Raw genomic sequence first — 19,563 nt, forward strand, 5'->3', positions numbered from 1 at the left:
GAACAGCACAGTTCAGAACAGCACAGCTCAGAACAGCACAGCTCAGAACAGCACAGCACAGCTCAGAACAGCACAGCTCAGAACAGCACAGCTCAGAACAGCACAGAACAGCATTGTTCAGAACAGCACAGCTCAGAACAGCACAGCTCAGAACAGCACAGAACAGCACAGTTCAGAACAGCACCGTTCAGAACAGCACAGAACAGCACAGCTCAGAACAGCACAGTTCAGAACAGCACAGTTCAGAACAGCACAGAAGAGCACAGCTCAAAACAGCACAGAACAGCACAGCTCAGAACAGCACAGAACAGCATAGTTCAGAACAGCACAGCTCAGAACAGCTCAGAACAGCACAGCTCAGAACAGCAAAGCTCAGAACAGCACAGAACAGCATAGTTCAGAACAGCACAGCTCAGAACAGCACAGAACAGCACAGCTCAGAACAGCACAGCTCAGAACAGCACAGCTCAGAACAGCACAGCTCAGAACAGCACAGAACAGCACAACTCAGAACAGCACAGCTCAGAACAGCACAGCTCAGAACAGCACAGCTCATAACAGCACAGAACAGCATAGTTCAGAACAGCACAGCTCAGAACAGCACAGCTCAGAACAGCACAGCTCAGAACAGCACAGAACAGCACAGTTCAGAACAGCACAGTTCAGAACAGCACAGTTCAGAACAGCACAGAACAGCACAGTTCAGAACAGCACAGTTCAGTACAGCATACTGCTATCATCAGTCCTGTTCCTCCATATGTTTGATGATGTGTCCTTCACTCAGCTAAAACTGCCACTGGGTTATTTGCTGTTCCCTCTAGATCAAATGTACTGTTTATTTGAAGAAATGTCACCTAAAAGGTGTATCACTCAGCCTAAGAACCGTCATCTTGTCAGGGTTTTAAATTGCTATGTGCCATGTCATCTGAAACCAGAATTGGAATTTGTCCAATAAGAACTTTTTGGAGTTCCATTTATTTACATGTACCTTTACGTCATTTAGCAGACGCTCTTATCCAGAGCGACTGTTAGTGACTGCATATATATATTTTTTCATACTGGCCTCCCGTGGGAATCGAACACAGAACCCTGCCGTTGCAAACGCCATGCTCTACCAACTGAGCTACATGGGACTACAGTGGGGAAAAAAATTATTTAGTCAGCCACCAATTGTGCAAGTTCTCCCACTTAAAAAGATGAGAGAGGCCTGTAATTTTCATCATAGGTACACGTCAACTATGTCAGACAAATTGAGGGAAAAAAATCCAGAAAATCACATTGTAGGATTTTTTATGAATTTATTTGCAAATTATGGTGGAAAATAAGTATTTGGTCACCTACAAACAAGCAAGATGTCTGGCTCTCACAGACCTGTAACTTCTTCTTTAAGAGGCTCCTCTGTCCTCCACTCGTTACCTGTATTAATGGCACCTGTTTGAACTTGTTATCAGTATAAAAGACACCTGTCCACAACCTCAAACAGTCACACTCCAAACTCCACTATGGCCAAGACCAAAGAGCTGTCAAAGGACACCAGAAACAAAATTGTAGACCTGCACCAGGCTGGGAAGACTGAATCTGCAATAGGTAAGCAGCTTGGTTTGAAGAAATCAACTGTGGGAGCAATTATTAGGAAATGGAAGACATACAAGACCACTGATAATCTCCCTCGATCTGGGGCTCCACGCAAGATCTCACCCCGTGGGGTCAAAATGATCACAAGAACGGTGAGCAAAAATCCCAGAACCACACGGGGGACCTAGTGAATGACCTGCAGAGAGCTGGGACCAAAGTAACAAAGCCTACCATCAGTAACACACTACGCCGCTAGGGACTCAAATCCTGCAGTGCCAGACGTGTCCCCCTGCTTAAGCCAGTACATGTCCAGGCCCGTCTGAAGTTTGCTAGAGTGCATTTGGATGATCCAGAAGAGGATTGGGAGAATGTCATATGGTCAGATGAAACCAAAATAGAATTTTTTTGGTAAAAACTCAACTCGTCGTGTTTGGAGGACAAAGAATGCTGAGTTGCATCCAAAGAACACCATACCTACTGTGAAGCATGGGGGTGGAAACATCATGCTTTGGGGCTGTTTTTCTGCAAAGGGACCAGGACGACTGATCCGTGTAAAGGAAAGAATGAATGGGGCCATGTATCGTGAGATTTTGAGTGAAAACCTCCTTCCATCAGCAAGGGCATTGAAGATGAAACGTGGCTGGGTCTTTCAGCATGACAATGATCCCAAACACGCCGCCTGGGCAACGAAGGAGTGGCTTCGTAAGAAGCATTTCAAGGTCCTGGAGTGGCCTAGCCAGTCTCCAGATCTCAACCCCATAGAAAATATTTGGAGGGAGTTGAAAGTCCGTGTTGCCCAGCGACAGCCCCAAAACATCACTGCTCTAGAGGAGATCTGCATGGAGGAATGGGCCAAAATACCAGCAACAGTGTGTGAAAACATTGTGAAGACTTACAGAAAACGTTTGACCTGTGTCATTGCCAACAAAGGGTATATAACAAAGTATTGAGAAACTTTTGTTATTGACCAAATACTTATTTTCCACCATAATTTGCAAATAAATTCATTAAAAATCCTACAATGTGATTTTCTGGATTTTTTTTCTCATTTCGTCTGTCATAGTTGACGTGTACCTATGATGCAAATTACAGGCCTCTCTCATCTTTTTAAGTGGGAGAACTTGCACAATTGGTGGCTGACTAAATACTTTTTTTCCCCACTGTATATATATCTTGCTCACCTCACCACGTCTTTGTTTTAGAATTGAGAGATCTCATATTTTAACAGAGTCTGTTAAGGCAATGTCTTGTTGATAGACTTTACCAGTCTGACTATATGCCAATGTCGTTTTTTCAAGAAACTTTTTAGGTTTGGATGTCTGTTTGTGATTCAAGGGCCGTGTAGCAGATGGGGACCTGTGAAAATCAGCCTGAAGTGTCTCCACTTGCGCTGCTGAATAGCTAGCTTTTCAGTGGGCTGACTTGGTAAGATGCTTCAGGAGGACAGTCACATGTGTTAGCGAGGCAGAGGTCCTGCATTCCAGCCTTGGTATGAGCCGAATCAGGAGGAAGTGGTATTCGCTAAGCAAGCGAATGTGAAAGACCTGGTGCGAAACTTCGGACTTCTCTGAATGCAAATGTTGGTGTGCTGCTCCCTCCAGCCCTAACTCTGGGGGGCATAGGCCAGTGGAATTAGTATTCCGAGCACTCGGCCGCCATGTCCTGGCAGTCACAGATTGATTAAAACACTGAAACCAAGCATGCTTGTCTGGGAAGGCTTCTGAGAGCCAGTCCACCCATGCTGATACTACGCTGAGTTAAATGATGGATCCGTCTTGCATACGAACGGTACCCAGTCAGTCAGCGCCTCAATATGTGTTTCCCTTATCCAGCATTACCATGGAGAAATCCATGCGGATGTGTGTCTCTCAGTGTTCTGTGTTCCAATACTTATTCAGTCGGATATGTCTACTTGAGTTCATTCAGTTGGCTCTGTGGCCACTGAATGTGTTATGCCACCCACCCTGCAAGACACTCTTCCTGCCAGTCAAATTACAGCTACAACAACCGCTACCCACCTAATGATGGCTTAATGCTTAAAATAATGATCTTCTCCTCTACCTCTGTGTCTGTGTCTTGCCTAGAGGCTTTGTGCTGTGTTATGTTGTTGTGAGCTTGAAGAGGTTTTTATAATGCTCCTCTTAGACTGTCTGAGTGACGCAGAGCATCGTACCGGAAACTCAAAGAAGGAAACAACATCTGGACGTTTTCTCTTCCCACCGCCACATCCTGCTGGAGCAGCGGAGGAGCCCACAGCACTATCCCGTCAACACTTTGAAGTGTGGTGTTGCTAAGTTCTATGGACATAAAGACATACTAAAAGGATGTGTCTCGATTCCGGTTTTTGCTAGCACTTACCGCTGTGTTTACCAGTGGGCTTTTTTAGCTGCTTCTGTCAAAGTGTTTTGGGGGGGAAATAAGTAAATTTCTAAAAGTTCATGGGGAGAGCTTTGAACATGGATGGTACTTTATCTCCTTCTCAACTGAGGATCAAGGTGCTTTTCTCGCTGTTTGACGCTTGTAGCATGCTCTTTGTTTTTGAAGTCGGTGTTAGTCTCGGTTAATTCGTGTGAGCGGCTGTGTTCTATGTGGAAGTCGACAGTCAGATACAACTTCACACATGCACACGCACACTCACACTCACACACACCCACAGAGACACACACACACACACAGTGAAGCTTAAAAGTATTAATTAGCAGGGCCACATTACTGTAAAGGGGCTGTTCACTTTACCTAATGAGAAAAACAACATTGGTATGCCAATCACAATTGGAGTTGTAAGAGCGTTGCAGTCTTTATTACTGTAAGTTGGCGTTAAGCCAATAGGCCCTGTTTAGTCAGTGTGATGAATTAATATCTGTAAAGCCGGTGTAAACAGCTTTCAATAAGGGTATTGCTCTCCATCTTTCCTCTTTTTTCCACTGGTCACCATCCTTTTCCCCCTTTTCTGTCCTGTGACTGTCAGGGACTGTCCCATTGGTTTCTGCCTTGCCAGAACATGTCAGGGTTATATAAGTTGTGGAATTCTCTACTGCAGACATGTGTGTCCTGAATGAGCATTGATTAAATCTTTCATAGATGTTCTCAACAGGCTGTTCATATAGCTCATTCCTCAATGGTTTTCTCAAAGGTTTTTGATCATTTCTCTCTCTCGCACGCTCTCTATCTGTCTCTGTCTATGTCTCTCTCACTCTCACATCTCTTCTCTATAGATTGTGGCTTCAGATGGAGTTCAGGAGAGCACTCCAGTGACCATTAATATCACAGTGATCGACGCCAACGACAACACGCCGACCTTCCCCAACGCCTCCTACAGTGTCAATGTTTACACAGATATGCAGCCTGGGGAAACAATATTACAGGTAATCAATATGCTATACTCACTCGCTGTTTTCCCAAACAATACACTTACTTAGAGTAATAGCATTAATAAACCTAATTTATTCATGGTTTAGCTGGAGTAATTGTGGTAGCAGACTGTTAGGTTCAGCTCTCAGCATGCTGTTGCCATAGGCTGTTCCCCTCTGGGCATTGGGAGGATTGTGGGTAATTTGTTAGAACCCCTGTTTCGCAGTCAGAGCATGAGCCCAGTCCAGTCAGTCGTTCTGATACTTGAAGGAAACAAAAGACTGACAGAAAAGGTCAAATATAGGCAGTTTAATCTCTGTTTTTTTTCAGATCGGAATACTTCCTCTTATAGCAAGGCTGGTTAGGCTTCAGAAATGCGTTAATAATGGCAGTTATGAGTTAACTCTTTGTCTGTTGAATGACTGTTGATGAGGTGCTTGTGACTGCATTGTCTCATTAGTCAGTCATCTTTGAGTTACAGTATGTAAAGTCTCAAAATGACATATGGGGAAAATAACACGATACATGCTCTAAGTCTCACACTGTAGCATTCTGCTACGTAAACACATTCATGTTTAGAGATGTATATTCATGTGTGACCACTTTTCTACACGTTGAATGAGATTATGCGAATGTTAAAAGGTATTTCTGTGTTTCTACTTCCTTATTTCAGATTCACTGACTGTATTTGTCATACATTTTTAATACGCCCCCAACGCAAGATATTTAATTATGCATTTGATATGTTTAGAATATATCAGCGATGAATCAAACATTTCCATGTTCCTTGAAATGTGGGGAAAATATTGGGATAGATGGCCTTCCCCTAGTGAAGTCCCTGGGCTTAGGACACCAGAGGACACTGTTGATTGAGAGACTTATGAAAAAATCATGTTGTACCTCTCTTGTATCCCTTTTAGCTGACTGCTCTGGATGCTGACGGGGGTCCCAACGGGCTTGTGACCTACAAGATCCTGGCGGGGGATCAAGGACACTTCATCATCAATAACCGCTCTGGAGTGATCACCGTGGTGCCTGGTGTCTCCCTGGCCGTGGGACACTCCTACACCCTGACCGTGAAGGCTGTGGATAATGGCCCGGAGTCCCAGAGGAGGTGAGGCTATTAGGGAGCCCCGGGGAGCCACGAGGGGTGGGAGGCTGAAGGGGAGGAAGGGTAGGACTGGGGTGTGGGGAGACCGAGCAGGGGGACTGGGGGATGGAAAGGCGGAGTAGTGCGGTAGAGGCTGAGAACTGGCAGGGCCAGTAAAGGCTGAGAGCCGCAGAGGGCCAGTCACTTTCCATTCCTTCTGCAGCAGTCAAACTTGCTCCCTCGCTTCCTTTCTCTCTCTTTCCGCTCTTTCTCTCACCCCCCTACTCTCCCTCTTTCTGTCTGTCTGTTTCTCTCTCTCTTTCTCTGCCTTTCTCTCTCTCTTAAATTTATAGTGTTCTGCAGGGTAACACATTCTGCTAGGGAAATATCCCTGGAACAATGTGCCGATAGATATTACTCGCAGGACTGGCCCATCTGGCACCCAAAGTGGAAATTAGAGGCTTTTCATAATGATTTGTAATGCCTACCCTCCAACTCAATTCAATCTGTGTTGCCTTTTTGCCCTCTGTAAAGCTTGGTGGCCACAGGATCCATACAGTTCAACAGGCTGAAATAGGAAGAGATTTTACACGTGCAGGAAATGTAGTGAATTGGGCACTGACTATTGGCTCAGTTCTATCTGAAGAGGAAAACGTTTGGGCTGGGGAGTCTTTGTGACATGAAATAATTTAGTCTTTCATCGAACATGCCAGGTAAAAGTTTTCCTGCACAAAGATCCTTTGTTTTGAGTCAAGGACAAAGATGCAAGATAAGACTGTGATGCTGATGATTAGTGGTGTGAATACGTATGTGAATACGTATCCAACGACTGGGAACCACGTACAAATCTGGGGCCTCATTTATCAATCATGCATAGGCAGAGATTTATCAATATGAACGTTGGCTTGAGAGTGTGCGTAAATTTACACAAAGCCATTACCAAATCAGATGATTTGGCGCCAACGAAGATGGCGGCCCACAACTAGCTCTTAGGAAACTTTGCGGTATTTTGTTTTTTTATGTATTATTTTTTACATTATTAGCTCAGGATGTGTTTTGTATCATTACATACAACCGGGAAAAACTATTGGATATCAGAGCGGCGGTAACTCACCAGCATTACGACCAGGAATACGACTTTCCCGAAGCAGATCCTTTGTTTCCTCTCCCCAGGGCAATTGAACTGATTCCAGTGGCTGACCCAAAACATCACCGGCGGAGGAAAGGCACTCGGAGTGGCCTACTGGTTCGACTTAGGAGGCGCGCACACCACCCACCGCTTCCAAATATATTACTCCCTAATGTTCAGTCTTTGGATAACAAGGTCGATGAGCTCAGGGCAAGGATTTCTTTCCAGAGAGACATCAGGGTCTGTAACATACTTTGTTTCACGGAAACATGGCTCTCTCTGGATATTCTGTCGAAATCGGTCCAATTCATCGCGCAGACAGAAATAAATATCTCTCCGGGAAGCAGAAGGGCGGAGGTGTGTGTTTCATGATTAACGACTCATGGTGTAGTTGTAATAACATACAGGAACTCAAGTCCTTTTGTTCACCCAACCTAGAATACCTCACAATCAAATGCTGACCGTATTATCTCCCAAGATAATTTTCTTCGGTTATAGTCAAGGGCCGTGTATATCCCCCCTCAAGCGATACCACGACGGCCCTCAAAGAACTTCACTGGACTTTATGCAAACTGGAAACCACATATCCTGAGGCTGCATTTATTGTAGCCGGGGATTTTAACAAAGCAAATTTGACGACTAGGCTGCCAAAGTTCTATCAACATATCGACTGTTGTACTCGGGCTGCTAAAATTCTTGACCATTGGTATTCGAACTTCCGGGATGGTTATAAGGCCCTCCATCGCCCTCCTTTCGGCAAATCTGACCATGACTCTATTTTGCTCCTCCCTTCATACAGGCAGAAACTCAAACAGGAAGTACCCGTGCTAAGGACTATTCAACGCTGGTCTGACCATCGGAATCCACGCTTCACGATTGTTTTGATCACGCGGACTGGGATATGTTCCGGGTAGCTTGCGAAAATAATTTTGACGAATACACTGAAACGGTGACTGAGTTTATCAGGAAGTGTATAGGAGATGTTGTGCCCACTGTGACTATTAAAACCTACCCTAACCAGAAACCGTGGATAGATGGCAGCATTCGTGCAAAACTGAAAGCACAAACCACCGCATTTAACCATAGCAAAGTGACTGGGAATATGGCAGAATACAATCAGTGTAGCTATTCACTCCGTAAGGCAATTAAACAGGCAAAACATCAGTATAGAGACAAAGTGGAGTCGCAACTCAGACATGAGACGTATGTGGCAGGGTCTACAGACAATCACGGACTACAAAAGGAAAACCAGCCACGTCGTCGACACCGAAGTCTTGCTTCCGGACAAGCTAAACACATTCTTCACCCGCTTTGAGGATAACACAGTGCCACCGACGCGGCCCACTACCAAGGACTGTGGGCTCTCCTTCTCCGTGGTCGACGTGAGTAAGACATTTAAGCATGTTAACCCCCGCAAGGCTGCCAGCCCAGAGAGCATCCCTAGCCGCGTCCTCAGAGCATGCGCAGACCAGCTGTCTGGTGTGTTTACGAACATCTTCAATCTCTCCCTATTCCAGTCTGCTGTCCCCACATGCTTCAAGATGGCCACCATTGTTCCTGTACCCAAGAAAGCAAAGGTAACTGAACTAAATGACTATCGCCCCGTAGCACTCACCTCTGTCGTCATGAAGTGCTTTGAGAGACTAGTCAAGGATCATATCACCTCTACCTTACCTGTCACCCTAGACCCACTTCAATTTGCTTACCGCCCCAATAGATCCACAGACGATGCAATCGCCATCACACTGCACACTGCCCTATCCCATCTGGACAAGAGGAATACCTATGTAAGAATGCTATTCATTGACTATAGCTCAGCATTGAACACCATAGTACCCTCCAGGCTCATCATTAAGTTCGAGGCCCTGGGTCTGAACCCCGCCCTGTGCAACTGGGTCCTGGACTTCCTGACAGGCCGCCCCCAGGTGGTGAAGGTAGGAAACAACATCTCCACTTCGCTGATCCTCAACATTGGGGCCCCTCAAGGGTGCGTGCTCAGCCCCCTCCTGTACTCCATGTTCACCCATGACTGCATGGCCAAGCATGCCTCCAACTCAATCATCAAGTTTGCAGACGACACAACAGTAGTAGCCTTGATTAACAACAATGACGAGACAGCCTACAACATCAACAAAACAAAGGAGATGATCGTGGACTTAAGGAAACAGCAGAGTTGCACCCCCCTTTTCCACATCGAAGGTACCGCAGTGGAGAAGGTGGACAGCTTCAAGTTCCTTGGCGTACACATCACTGACTAACTGAAATGGGCCACCCAAGCAGACAGTGTGGTGAAGAAGACGCAACAGGAGGCTGAAGAAATTTGGCTTGACACCTAAAACCCTCACAAACTTTTACAGATGCACAATTGAGAGCATCCTGTCGGGCTGTATCACCGCCTGGTACGGCAACTGTACGGTCTGCCGAACGCATTACCGGGGGCAAACTACCCACCCTCCAGGACACCTACAGCACCCGATGTCACAGGAAGGCCAAAAAGATCATCAAGGACATCAACCACCCAAGCCACTGCCTGTTCACCCCGCAATCATCCAGAAGGTGAGGTTAGTACAGGTGCATCGAAGCTGGGATCGAGAGACTGAAAAACAGCTTCTATCTCAAGGCCATCAGACTGTTAAATAGCCATCACTAGCACATTAGAGGCTGATACTGCCTATTGAAATCACTGGCCACTTTAAGAAATGGAACTAGTCACTTTAATAATGTTTACATATCTTGCATTACTCATCTAATATGGAAATACTGTATTCTATAATATTCTACTGTATCTTAGTCCATGCTGCTCTGTCATTGCTCATCCATATATGTACACTACCAGTCAAAGGTTTGGACACACCTACTCATTCAAGGGTTTTTCTTAATATTTACAATTTTTTACATTGTATAATAATAGTGAAGACATCAAAACTATGAAATAACACATATGGAATCATGTAGTAACCAAAAAAGTGTTAAACAAATCTAAATCTATTTTATATTTGAGATTCTTCAAATAGCCACACTTTGCCTTGATGACAGCTTTGCACACTCTTGGCATTCTCTCAATCAGCTTCATGAGGTAGTCATCTCGAATGCATTTCAATGAGAAGGTTTGGGATGAGTTGGACGGCAGAGTGAAGGAAAAGCAGCCAACAAGTGCTCAGCATATGTGGGAACTCCTTCAAGACTGTTGGAAAAGCATTCCAGGTGAAGCTGGTGTCTTCACTATTATTATACAATGTAGAACATAGTACAAATAAAGAAAAACCCTGGAATGAGTAGGTGTGTCCAAACTTTTAACTGGTACTGTATGTTATGAGAATAATCCATATAAAGTACAGTAATTTGTTAAATTAGAGGCACGTGTGAAGTGAAACCATTGTTGCAATACTATAAAAGAGATAATGGGAAATCGAATGAGAGGCTGATCTGGCTCTGTTGGAAGATTTGGCACATGCTGCAATTTGCAGAGAGCACATTTTTAGAGACAGGTGGGATTTCTTTTTGCAGAAATTACAGATTTTCTGTTCAGATATCGTTTCCCAAAACCAATTTTATAGAATATTTGCGAGGATTTAAGACCTACTTTAAAAAGGGAAACACATGCCATTCCGTTGCTCATCCAAGTGCTATCCACCCTCTGTTTTTTGGCAATGGGCACTTTTCAGCAGGAACTTGCCGATCGGCATCTCACAGCCCTTGATGAGCAGATGTTTTGGATGAAATCATCAGTAAATCAAACTGTCACATACAATTTCCATACACCATCGCACAACAGGTTGAGGTCGAGAGGGGTTTCTTTGCCATCAATGGGTTCCCAAATACGAACAGAGCAATAGAAGGCACCCACATCGCCATAAAAGCACCATCCCAAAACAAGTTCAACTATGTGAACAGAAAAGCCTCCCACTCTAAATGTGCAGGTGATAGGTTAAGTGATGCGCAAAAGACGCTTCTGAATGTGGTAGCCAGGTGGTAGACACGACTCGTTAATTCTTCAGAACAGCAATTTTGGCCTATACGCCTACAGGAGGGAGGGAGCTGTTGAGGATGTATGGCTTATTGGTGTGTTGCAGTATATTTGCCATTGCTAAAGCAACTTGAATTGTACTAATGGTCCTCTCTTTGTAGCTATGTTTTTATTTTTACTGGTCAAGCCACAACTGAGCGAGCCAAATACAATGTTTTTGTGGTACTCAACCTCTGACACTATCACCTCTATTTCAGTCCCAAAAAATAATCATCTTTGGTTTCTTGGGTTGCGACGTTGAATTTCATGGTATGGCATTGTGTATTCCCCATGGGCTTTAAAGGGGTGATTTTGGCCATATATGGTTAATTGGGGGCGTTTTGAAATGCAAAATAGCCGAAGTCATTCACGAGCACTGAGGCTGAGAACAATTGCTATGTATCAATGGTTATCTCCTACTGGTGTGCGAATGACGCTAGTAGGATTGTTTGATAAATCACACTTTTTCGAAACATTCGACATTCTGTTTGTAAGTGTTATTTTTAAATCATTTTTTTCAATCAATATTGACGAGGCCCCTGTAGTGCCATCTTGTTGAGCAGGAAAATAAACGCTGATAATAGCAAACGCAGTAAGTGTGTAATTATTTGGCCAGATGGAGCTCCAACCATGGACGGTTAAAAACCCTGAGAGAAAAATCGAAAAATTTCACTACTCAGTTTCAAAGTTTTACGAGAGGGAGAGTTGGCATTGACTTATATTTACAGGGCTCTGTTTGGAGCATGTCCAGGATCAAAACCATTTGATTCATGTTTCCAGTGGCTTTATGAAGAAATCAGCCATGATTGCCCCAGTGGAAAAAACTCCTAAAATAACCAGTCTTGAAAGTCCCTCATATATCGCTCTAAAATTGACTTGCTGTAATCATTCAATTAGGTTTATTCTGTTCAGGCCCGACTCAGACACTTGGTGCTTAATGTTCTGTACACAACTGATTTCACTGACCATGGATTCAGACTCTCAAGTGAAGTATCTTGCTCAAGGTTAGAGGTTGTTTTAGAAAATCTGAAATAAACAATCTCAAAGGTTTTGATGTACCATTTAATTGAATCTCTCTATATGCTGCAGGATACAGATTATACTAGATAAGTCCTCTCCCAGTATCTAAAACTAATTTAAAGCTGAAATCTGTCAAGGGGAAAACAGCGCCACAGTTCGCCACTGCACCTTGGTTATTCCTTTTGTTTTGGTGATGAAACAGAGGAGAAGAGCATCCAGCATTGTGGTAAAGAAAGTATCAGTACTATCACGTTTCAGGAGACGACCCAGATGCAGACAGTGTTGAAGGAACAAAAGTTTATTACAAAAACAGGGGGCAGGCAAACGACAGATCAAGGGCAGGCAGAAGTCAGTAATCCAGATCAGAGTCCAAAAGGTACAAAACGTCAGGCAGTGTCAGGGTCAGGGCAGGCAGAGGTCAATAATCCAGGGTGGTGTGACAAGGTACAGAACGGCAGGCAGGCAGGCTCAGGGTCAGGGCAGGCAGAATGGGCAAAACCGAGAAAACGGGAACTTGAACAAGACAGGAGCAAGGGGAAAACCACTGGTAGGCTTGACGAATCAAAACGATCTGGCAACAGACAAACAGAGAACACAGGTATAAATACACTGGGGATAATGGGCAAGATGGGCGACACCTGGAGGGGGGTGGAGACAATCACAAAGACAGGTGAAACAGATCAGGGTGTGACAAGTATATATTCTGCTGTTCTATAGCACGTGATGTCAGAGTGGGAAAAAAACAAGTGTTTGTTGTTTGAAGTAACTGCTTTGTTGTTGTAATATTGCAAACGATGTGGCAGTTTAACCAACTATGGATTTCAGCTTTAAGTTGGCTAACCTTCACTCTTGTCCAACCTACGTACAGTACCTCCCAGCTTTTTAATCTACAATCATATAGATTTTCTAGCAAAAACCCACCCAATAAACACAAAACAAACACCTACAACTGACAACACAACCCTACATCCCACACAGAAATTCTCATACTGTAAACAAAACCCGCCCACAGTCTCTGTTTTTCAGAAGTGAAGCTCTTTGTGGACAATTGCAGTTGATAAAAGTGTTTTTCTATTGTTAAAACCAACACATTTCAAACCTCAGACTTCTTCAGAATGAATGTATCCCCCCTCCCCCATCCTTATCTGCCGTCCCAGGAGCTCCATCACCACCGTGTACATTGAGGTGCTCCCCCCCAACAACCAGAGCCCCCCACGCTTTCCCCGCTTCCTCTACAGCCTGGAGGTCAGCGAGGCCATGAGGACCGGAGCCACACTCCTCAGCCTGCAGGTGAGCACAAGGTCGAGGCTTCTTCACAACGCCACACTGTCTTGTAGCACACACTGAGCATACTGTACCCTGATCTGTATCCAGAGTGTGACATTTGGTGGCAGCGGTGGGATCTGCTTCAGAATCTCCCCTGACTATCATTGTCAGGCCACACGTGTGCTCTATACAGCTGAATAGCTCCTAACAATGGCCCCTATTCAGTCTGTATGAGAAGGGACTGAGACAGTTACCAATGTTACAGATTAGTCTGTTTGAGTAGAAATGGGTCAAGCTGTTTATGTAGACCAATTAGACTGTACAGTCGTGGTCAAAAGTTTTGAGAATGACACAAGTATTGGTCTTCACAAAGTTAGCTGCTTCAGTGTTTTTAGATATTTTTGTCAGATGTGACTATGGTATACTGAAGTATAATTACAACCATTCCATAAGTGTCAAAGGCGTTTATTGACAATTACAATATTTGCAGACCCTTCTTTTTCAAGACCTCTGCATTCCGCCCTGGCATGTTGTCAATTAACTTCTGGGCCACATCCTGACTGATGGCAGCCCATTCTTGTATAATCAATGCTTGGAGTTTGTCAGAATTTGTGGGTTTTTGTTTGTCCACCCGCCTCTTGAGGATTGACCACAAGTTCTCAATGGGATTAAGGTATGGGGAGTTTCCTGGCCATGGACCCAAAATGTCGATGTTTTGTTCCCCGAGCCACTTAGTTATCACTTTTGCATTATGGCAAGGTGCTCCATCATGCTGGAAAAGGCATTGTTCGTCACCAAACTGTTCTTGGATAGTTGGGAGAAGTTGCTCTCGGAAGATGTGTTGGTACCATTCTTTATTCATGGCTGTGTTCTTAGGCAAAATTGTGAGTGAGCTTCCTCGCTGCCCTTCTTGACACCAGGCCATCCTCCAAAAGTCTTTGTGTCACTGTGCGTGCAGATGCACTCACACCTGCCTGCCATTCCTGAGCAAGCTCTGCACTGGTGGTGCCCCGATCCCGCAGCTGAATCAACTTTAGGAGACGGTCCTGGCGCTTGCTGGACTTTCTTGGGCGCCCTGAAGCCTTCTTCACAACAATTGAACCTCTATCCTTGAAGTTCTTGATGATCCGATAAATTGTTGATTTAGGTGCAATCTTACTAGCAGCAATATCCATGCCTGTGAAGCCCTTTTTTTTTGCAAAGCAATGATGACGGCACGTGTTTCCTTGCAGGTAACCATGGTTAACAGAGGAAGAACAATGATTTCAAGCACCACCCTCCTTTTAAAGCTTCCAGTCTGTTATTCTAACTCAATCAGCATGACAGAGTGATCTCCAGCCTTGTCCTTGTCAAAACTCACCAGTGTTAACGAGAGAATCACTGACATGATGTCAGCTGGTCCTTTTGTGGCAGGGCTGAAATGCAGTGGAAATGTTTTTTGGGAATGAAGTTCATTTTCATGGCAAAGAGGGACTTTGCAATTAATTGCAATTCATCTGATCACTCTTCATAACATTCTGGAGTATATGCAAATTGCCATCATAAAAACTGAGGTAGCAGACTTTGTGAAAATTAATATTTGTGTCATTCTCAAAACTTTTGACCACGACTGTACACACAAAAAAATGATGGTTCCTCAAGGGTTTTTTGGGAAGGCAGATGGTTCTATGTGGAACCATAATGACTCAATGTGAACCCGAACTCTTCAGGGATTCTTTACAGTTCACAAAAGTAGTTTTTGCTCTTTTAGTGATAATTATATTATATTTTGGGTCGTGGTTTGCGCACAGCTCTTTTTGTACATCTGTGAGTGAGAGTGTCATTCCAGTTTATGTAATCTGTTGTGTTATGCTATTACATATTACAGTTGAAGTCGGAAGTTTACATACACTTAGGTTGGAGTCATTAAAACTAGTTTTTCAACCACTCAACAAATTTCTTGTTAACAAACTATAGTTTTGGCAAGTCAGTTAGGACATCTACTTTGTGCATGACACAAGTAATTTTTCCAACAATTGTTTACAGACAGATTATTTAACTTATAATTCACTGTATCACAATTCCAGTGGGTCAGAAGTTTACATACACTAAGTTGACTGTGCCTTTAAACAGCTCGGAAAATTCCAGAAAATTATGTCATGGCTTTAGAAGCTTCTGATAGGCTAATTGATATCATTTTAGTCAATTGTAGGTGTACCTGTGGGATGTATTTCAAGGCCTACCTTCAAACTCAGTGCCTCTTTGCTTGACATCATGGGAAAATCTAAAGAAATCAGAAAGAAAATTGTAGACCTCCACAAGTCTGGTTCATCCTTGGGAGCAATTTCCAAACGCCTGAAGGTACCACGTTCATCTGTACAAACAATAGTACGCAAGTATAAACACCATGGGACCACGCAGCCGTCATACCGCTCAGGAAGAAGACGCGTTCTGTCTCCTAAAGATGAAAGTACTTTGTTGGGAAAAGTGCAAATCAATCCCAGAACAACAGCAAAGGACCTTGTGAAGATGCTGGAGGAAACAGGTACACAAGTATCTATATCCACAGTAAAACAAGTCCTATATCGACATAACCTGAAAGGCCGCTCAGCAAGGAAGAAGCCACTGCTCCAAAACCGCCATAAAAAACCCAGACTACGGTTTGCAACTGCACATGGGGACAAAGATCGTACTTTTTGGAGAAATGTCCTCTGGTCTGATGAAACAAAAATAGAACTGTTTGGCCATAATGACCATTGTTATGTTTGGAGGAAAAAGGGGAGGCTTGCAAGCTGAAGAACACCATCCCAACCGTGAAGCAAGGGGGTGGCAGCATCATGCTGTGGGGGTGCTTTGCTGCAGGAGAGACTGGTGCACTTCACAAAATAGATGTCATCATGAGGAAGGAAAATTATGTGGATATATTGAAGCAACATCTCAAGACATCAGTCAGGAAGTTAAAGCTTGGTCGCAAATGGGTCTACCAAATGGACAATGACCCCAAGCATACTTCCACAGTTGTGGCAAAATGGCTTAAGGACAACAAAGTCAAGGTATTGGAGTGGCCATCACAAAGCCCTGACCTCAATCCTATAGAACATTTGTGGGCAGAACTGAAAAAGCGTGTGCGAGCAAGGAGGCCTACAAACCTGACTCAGTTAAACCAGCTCTGTCAGGAGGAATGGGCCAAAATTCACCCAACTTATTGTGGTAAGCTTGTGGAAGGCTACCCGAAACGTTTGACCCAAATTAAATAATTTAAAGGCAACGCTACCAAATACTAATTGAGTGTATGTAAACTTCTGACCCACTGGGAATGTGATGAAAGAAATAAAAGCTGAAAGAAATAATTCTCTCTACTATTATTCCGACATTTCACATTCTTAAAATAAAGTGGTGATCCTAACTGACCTAAGACAGGGAATTTTTACTAGGATTAAATGTCAGGAATTGTGAAAAACTGAGTTTAAATGTATTTGGCTAAGGTGTATGTAAACTTCCGACTTCAACTGTATATAAAACTATGGCCATTATTAGTGTCTTGTGAAAGATTTATGTATGGCCATTGAGAATGGTTGTTAAATCAGTCAGTGGTTCTCATTTCTCTCAGGGAACGCCAGCTGTTCCAGAGGTAGCTCACTTGATTGAACTTGTCAATTAACACAATAATAACACCTATGGAATTTTGACAATATAATATGGCTGACCAGAATAAAAAACCCTGTATGGTTCTTCAAAATGATCAACAAAGAACCTTTCAGATTGAGAAAGGTTTTTTATAGAATCATTCTCCATAAAGGTTCTACAAAGAACCATCAAAAAAGGGTTCTATATAGCCCCAAAAAGTGCTGTAACCAAAGAGGAACCCTTTTTTGGTGCTATATCTTTTTTAATGATTCTTAATAGAACCTTAGGAAAGGGTTCTTTAAAGCACCATACAGGTTCCATTTAGAACCTTATGAACATGGATCTTTATAGAGTCTTCAAAAAAGGGTTCTATATAGCACCAAAAAAAGGTTCTGCTATGGTAGAAAATGTGTGTACCAAACTATTGTTCAATATTTATCAAGTAGAAATGGACTGGATACTACTGAGTGAAGGCATTCATTATTATTCATTGTCTGTTGTGAAATTGGGTTTGATCTTGCCGCGTTACATTTATGGACTGCGTTATGGATTTAGCTTGATGCCTTTTCATTCTGTTGTTTTATTGGAGTCGTTGTGAAAGTAGTGGAATTGGCATAACGGGAACATGAAGGGGCCTCTCTGTCTCTGTGTCTCTACAGGCAACGGACCGTGAAAGAGATGTCATTACCTACAGCATCCAGAACGGGGATCCCCACTACCTCTTTGAGCTCTCGCAGATGTACGTAAGCTCATTTTAGTTATCAACGACATTACCTATCATCGTAGCGGATTTATCCATGAAACTTGGCAATAATATTTATCTCTCACAGAGGAAAATTATAGTGTTTTGCCTGGATAAGTGTCTGGAAAACCAAACTGCTCTCTCTGAAACTCTCCGCGAGACACCAGGGGCTGAAAATGTAGATAAGATTCTCCCTAGCATCTTTAAATACATAATTAATAAGTAATAAATTCATATAAACCAAAACAATTCTCTCCTAGTTTGAAAAACAGTCCACATATCAGATTATACATTAGCAGTCTCGAGGTTACCCCTGAGCCTCACTGTTGGTATTGGCTGGAAAAATATTAGTGCCTTGGCTTGGAGTAAATAGGTTGTCTTAATTTCATAGAATAAATCAAAGCCTGCAATAAGATTTGGTGTGATTGTTTAGGGAGCACTTTAGTATGGCTAGCGTCGAAGCAACACAGCAAATTCTCCAGTGTTAAATCTAACACTGAAAGTGTGGACCCGTATAGACACTGGAACTCTGTTAAATTAACACACTGCTTAGTGTGAAGACTTATTTCCCAGAGTGCCTTGCATTTTGAGTGAATTGTAGATTTACCACTCATGACTGTGTTTGTTAGTGACAGAGACATGGTTGTTACATTCATCCTGTTTCAGTCCTATGGACTTCACCAAGTGAGCTCCTGATTGAATATGTTATCATTCAAATTGAATTATTTAACACAACACAATCCAATACATATTTCATAAGGCCTTATTTTGAGGGTTTAAACTCTAAACTTAATAATTCAATCTGTAAGTGTTGAATTACCACTCATGGTGTAAAATAACCCCCAGTGTTGGTGTTAATAACTAGAGTTGAACCATAACCACGCCCATCATTATCATATTTCCCAGCATGCTCTATTGCAGGTCGATTTTAATGTAATCCCTAGGTTATTTTCAGGAGGCATGGTTTATTAGGGTGTGGCTTTTATATAGTTATTTTTGGCCACCCATGACTGTAAATGTCAATCCTGTTGATCATGTTATAGGGACATTTGGAAAATGTTGAACTTCATATTCATCATCTCCAGCACCCCATCTATGTTTGGTAGTAAAACAGATAGAGGATGAAAAGTGTTTCCAATGATATCGTTAGTGTGCGTCATGTGATTTTAACCAAGTATGAGGAGGCATTGCCTACTAATTGCTTACTAATTGGTTGATGATGTCATTGGAAACACTTATCTTCCTCTATCTTTTTTACTACAAAACGTAGAAATGCACCATTTTCACATATGTTGATGTTGGGGTGGTGCTGGACATGATGAATATGAAGTTTGTACACTGCAATGTTACATTTTCCTTGAAAAGTCTTGCACGTAACATATTCTAATACTAAAATATGAACATGATTATTTTCCGATTGGGGATATCACATTGGAATCATATCTCAATAACCCAGCATCAACAAACCAACCTTGCTCTTTAAAAAATCCCAAAACAACTAAGTGACCCAATGCCTGCAATCCAGCAGTTGGGTCATCCAAACAACCCAGCAATTTTTTGTGTAAGCCCTCAAAATAAGGCCTCATGACATTACTATTGTATTGTGTTAAATAATAAAATGTTAACATATTCACTTAGGATCTCACTTGATGAAGTCCATAGGACTGAAAATTGATAAATGTAACAACCATGTCTCTGTCACTAACAAATCCAGTCATGGGTGGTAACTTGACAATTAACTTGAAAGGCACTCTGGAAAATATGCAAATAACACTAAG

At 43.0% G+C, this 19,563-nt stretch overlaps 1 protein-coding gene across 2 annotated transcripts in view; it reads left to right on the forward strand.

The window, feature by feature from the left end:
* Positions 1-19,563, forward strand: part of LOC121532223 (protocadherin-15-like) — a 216,720-nt gene that overhangs the window by 89,548 nt on the left and 107,609 nt on the right. For both annotated transcript variants that reach the window (XM_045206129.1, XM_045206161.1), the window contains exons 14-17: positions 4,791-4,940; positions 5,847-6,040; positions 13,329-13,461; positions 17,703-17,782. In XM_045206129.1, coding sequence (XP_045062064.1) covers positions 4,791-4,940; positions 5,847-6,040; positions 13,329-13,461; positions 17,703-17,782 — 557 coding nt within the window. The remainder of the gene's footprint in view (positions 1-4,790; positions 4,941-5,846; positions 6,041-13,328; positions 13,462-17,702; positions 17,783-19,563) is intronic.

Source organism: Coregonus clupeaformis, chromosome 1 (assembly GCF_020615455.1).
Source record: "Coregonus clupeaformis isolate EN_2021a chromosome 1, ASM2061545v1, whole genome shotgun sequence".
Taxonomy (NCBI): Eukaryota; Metazoa; Chordata; class Actinopteri; order Salmoniformes; family Salmonidae; genus Coregonus; species Coregonus clupeaformis.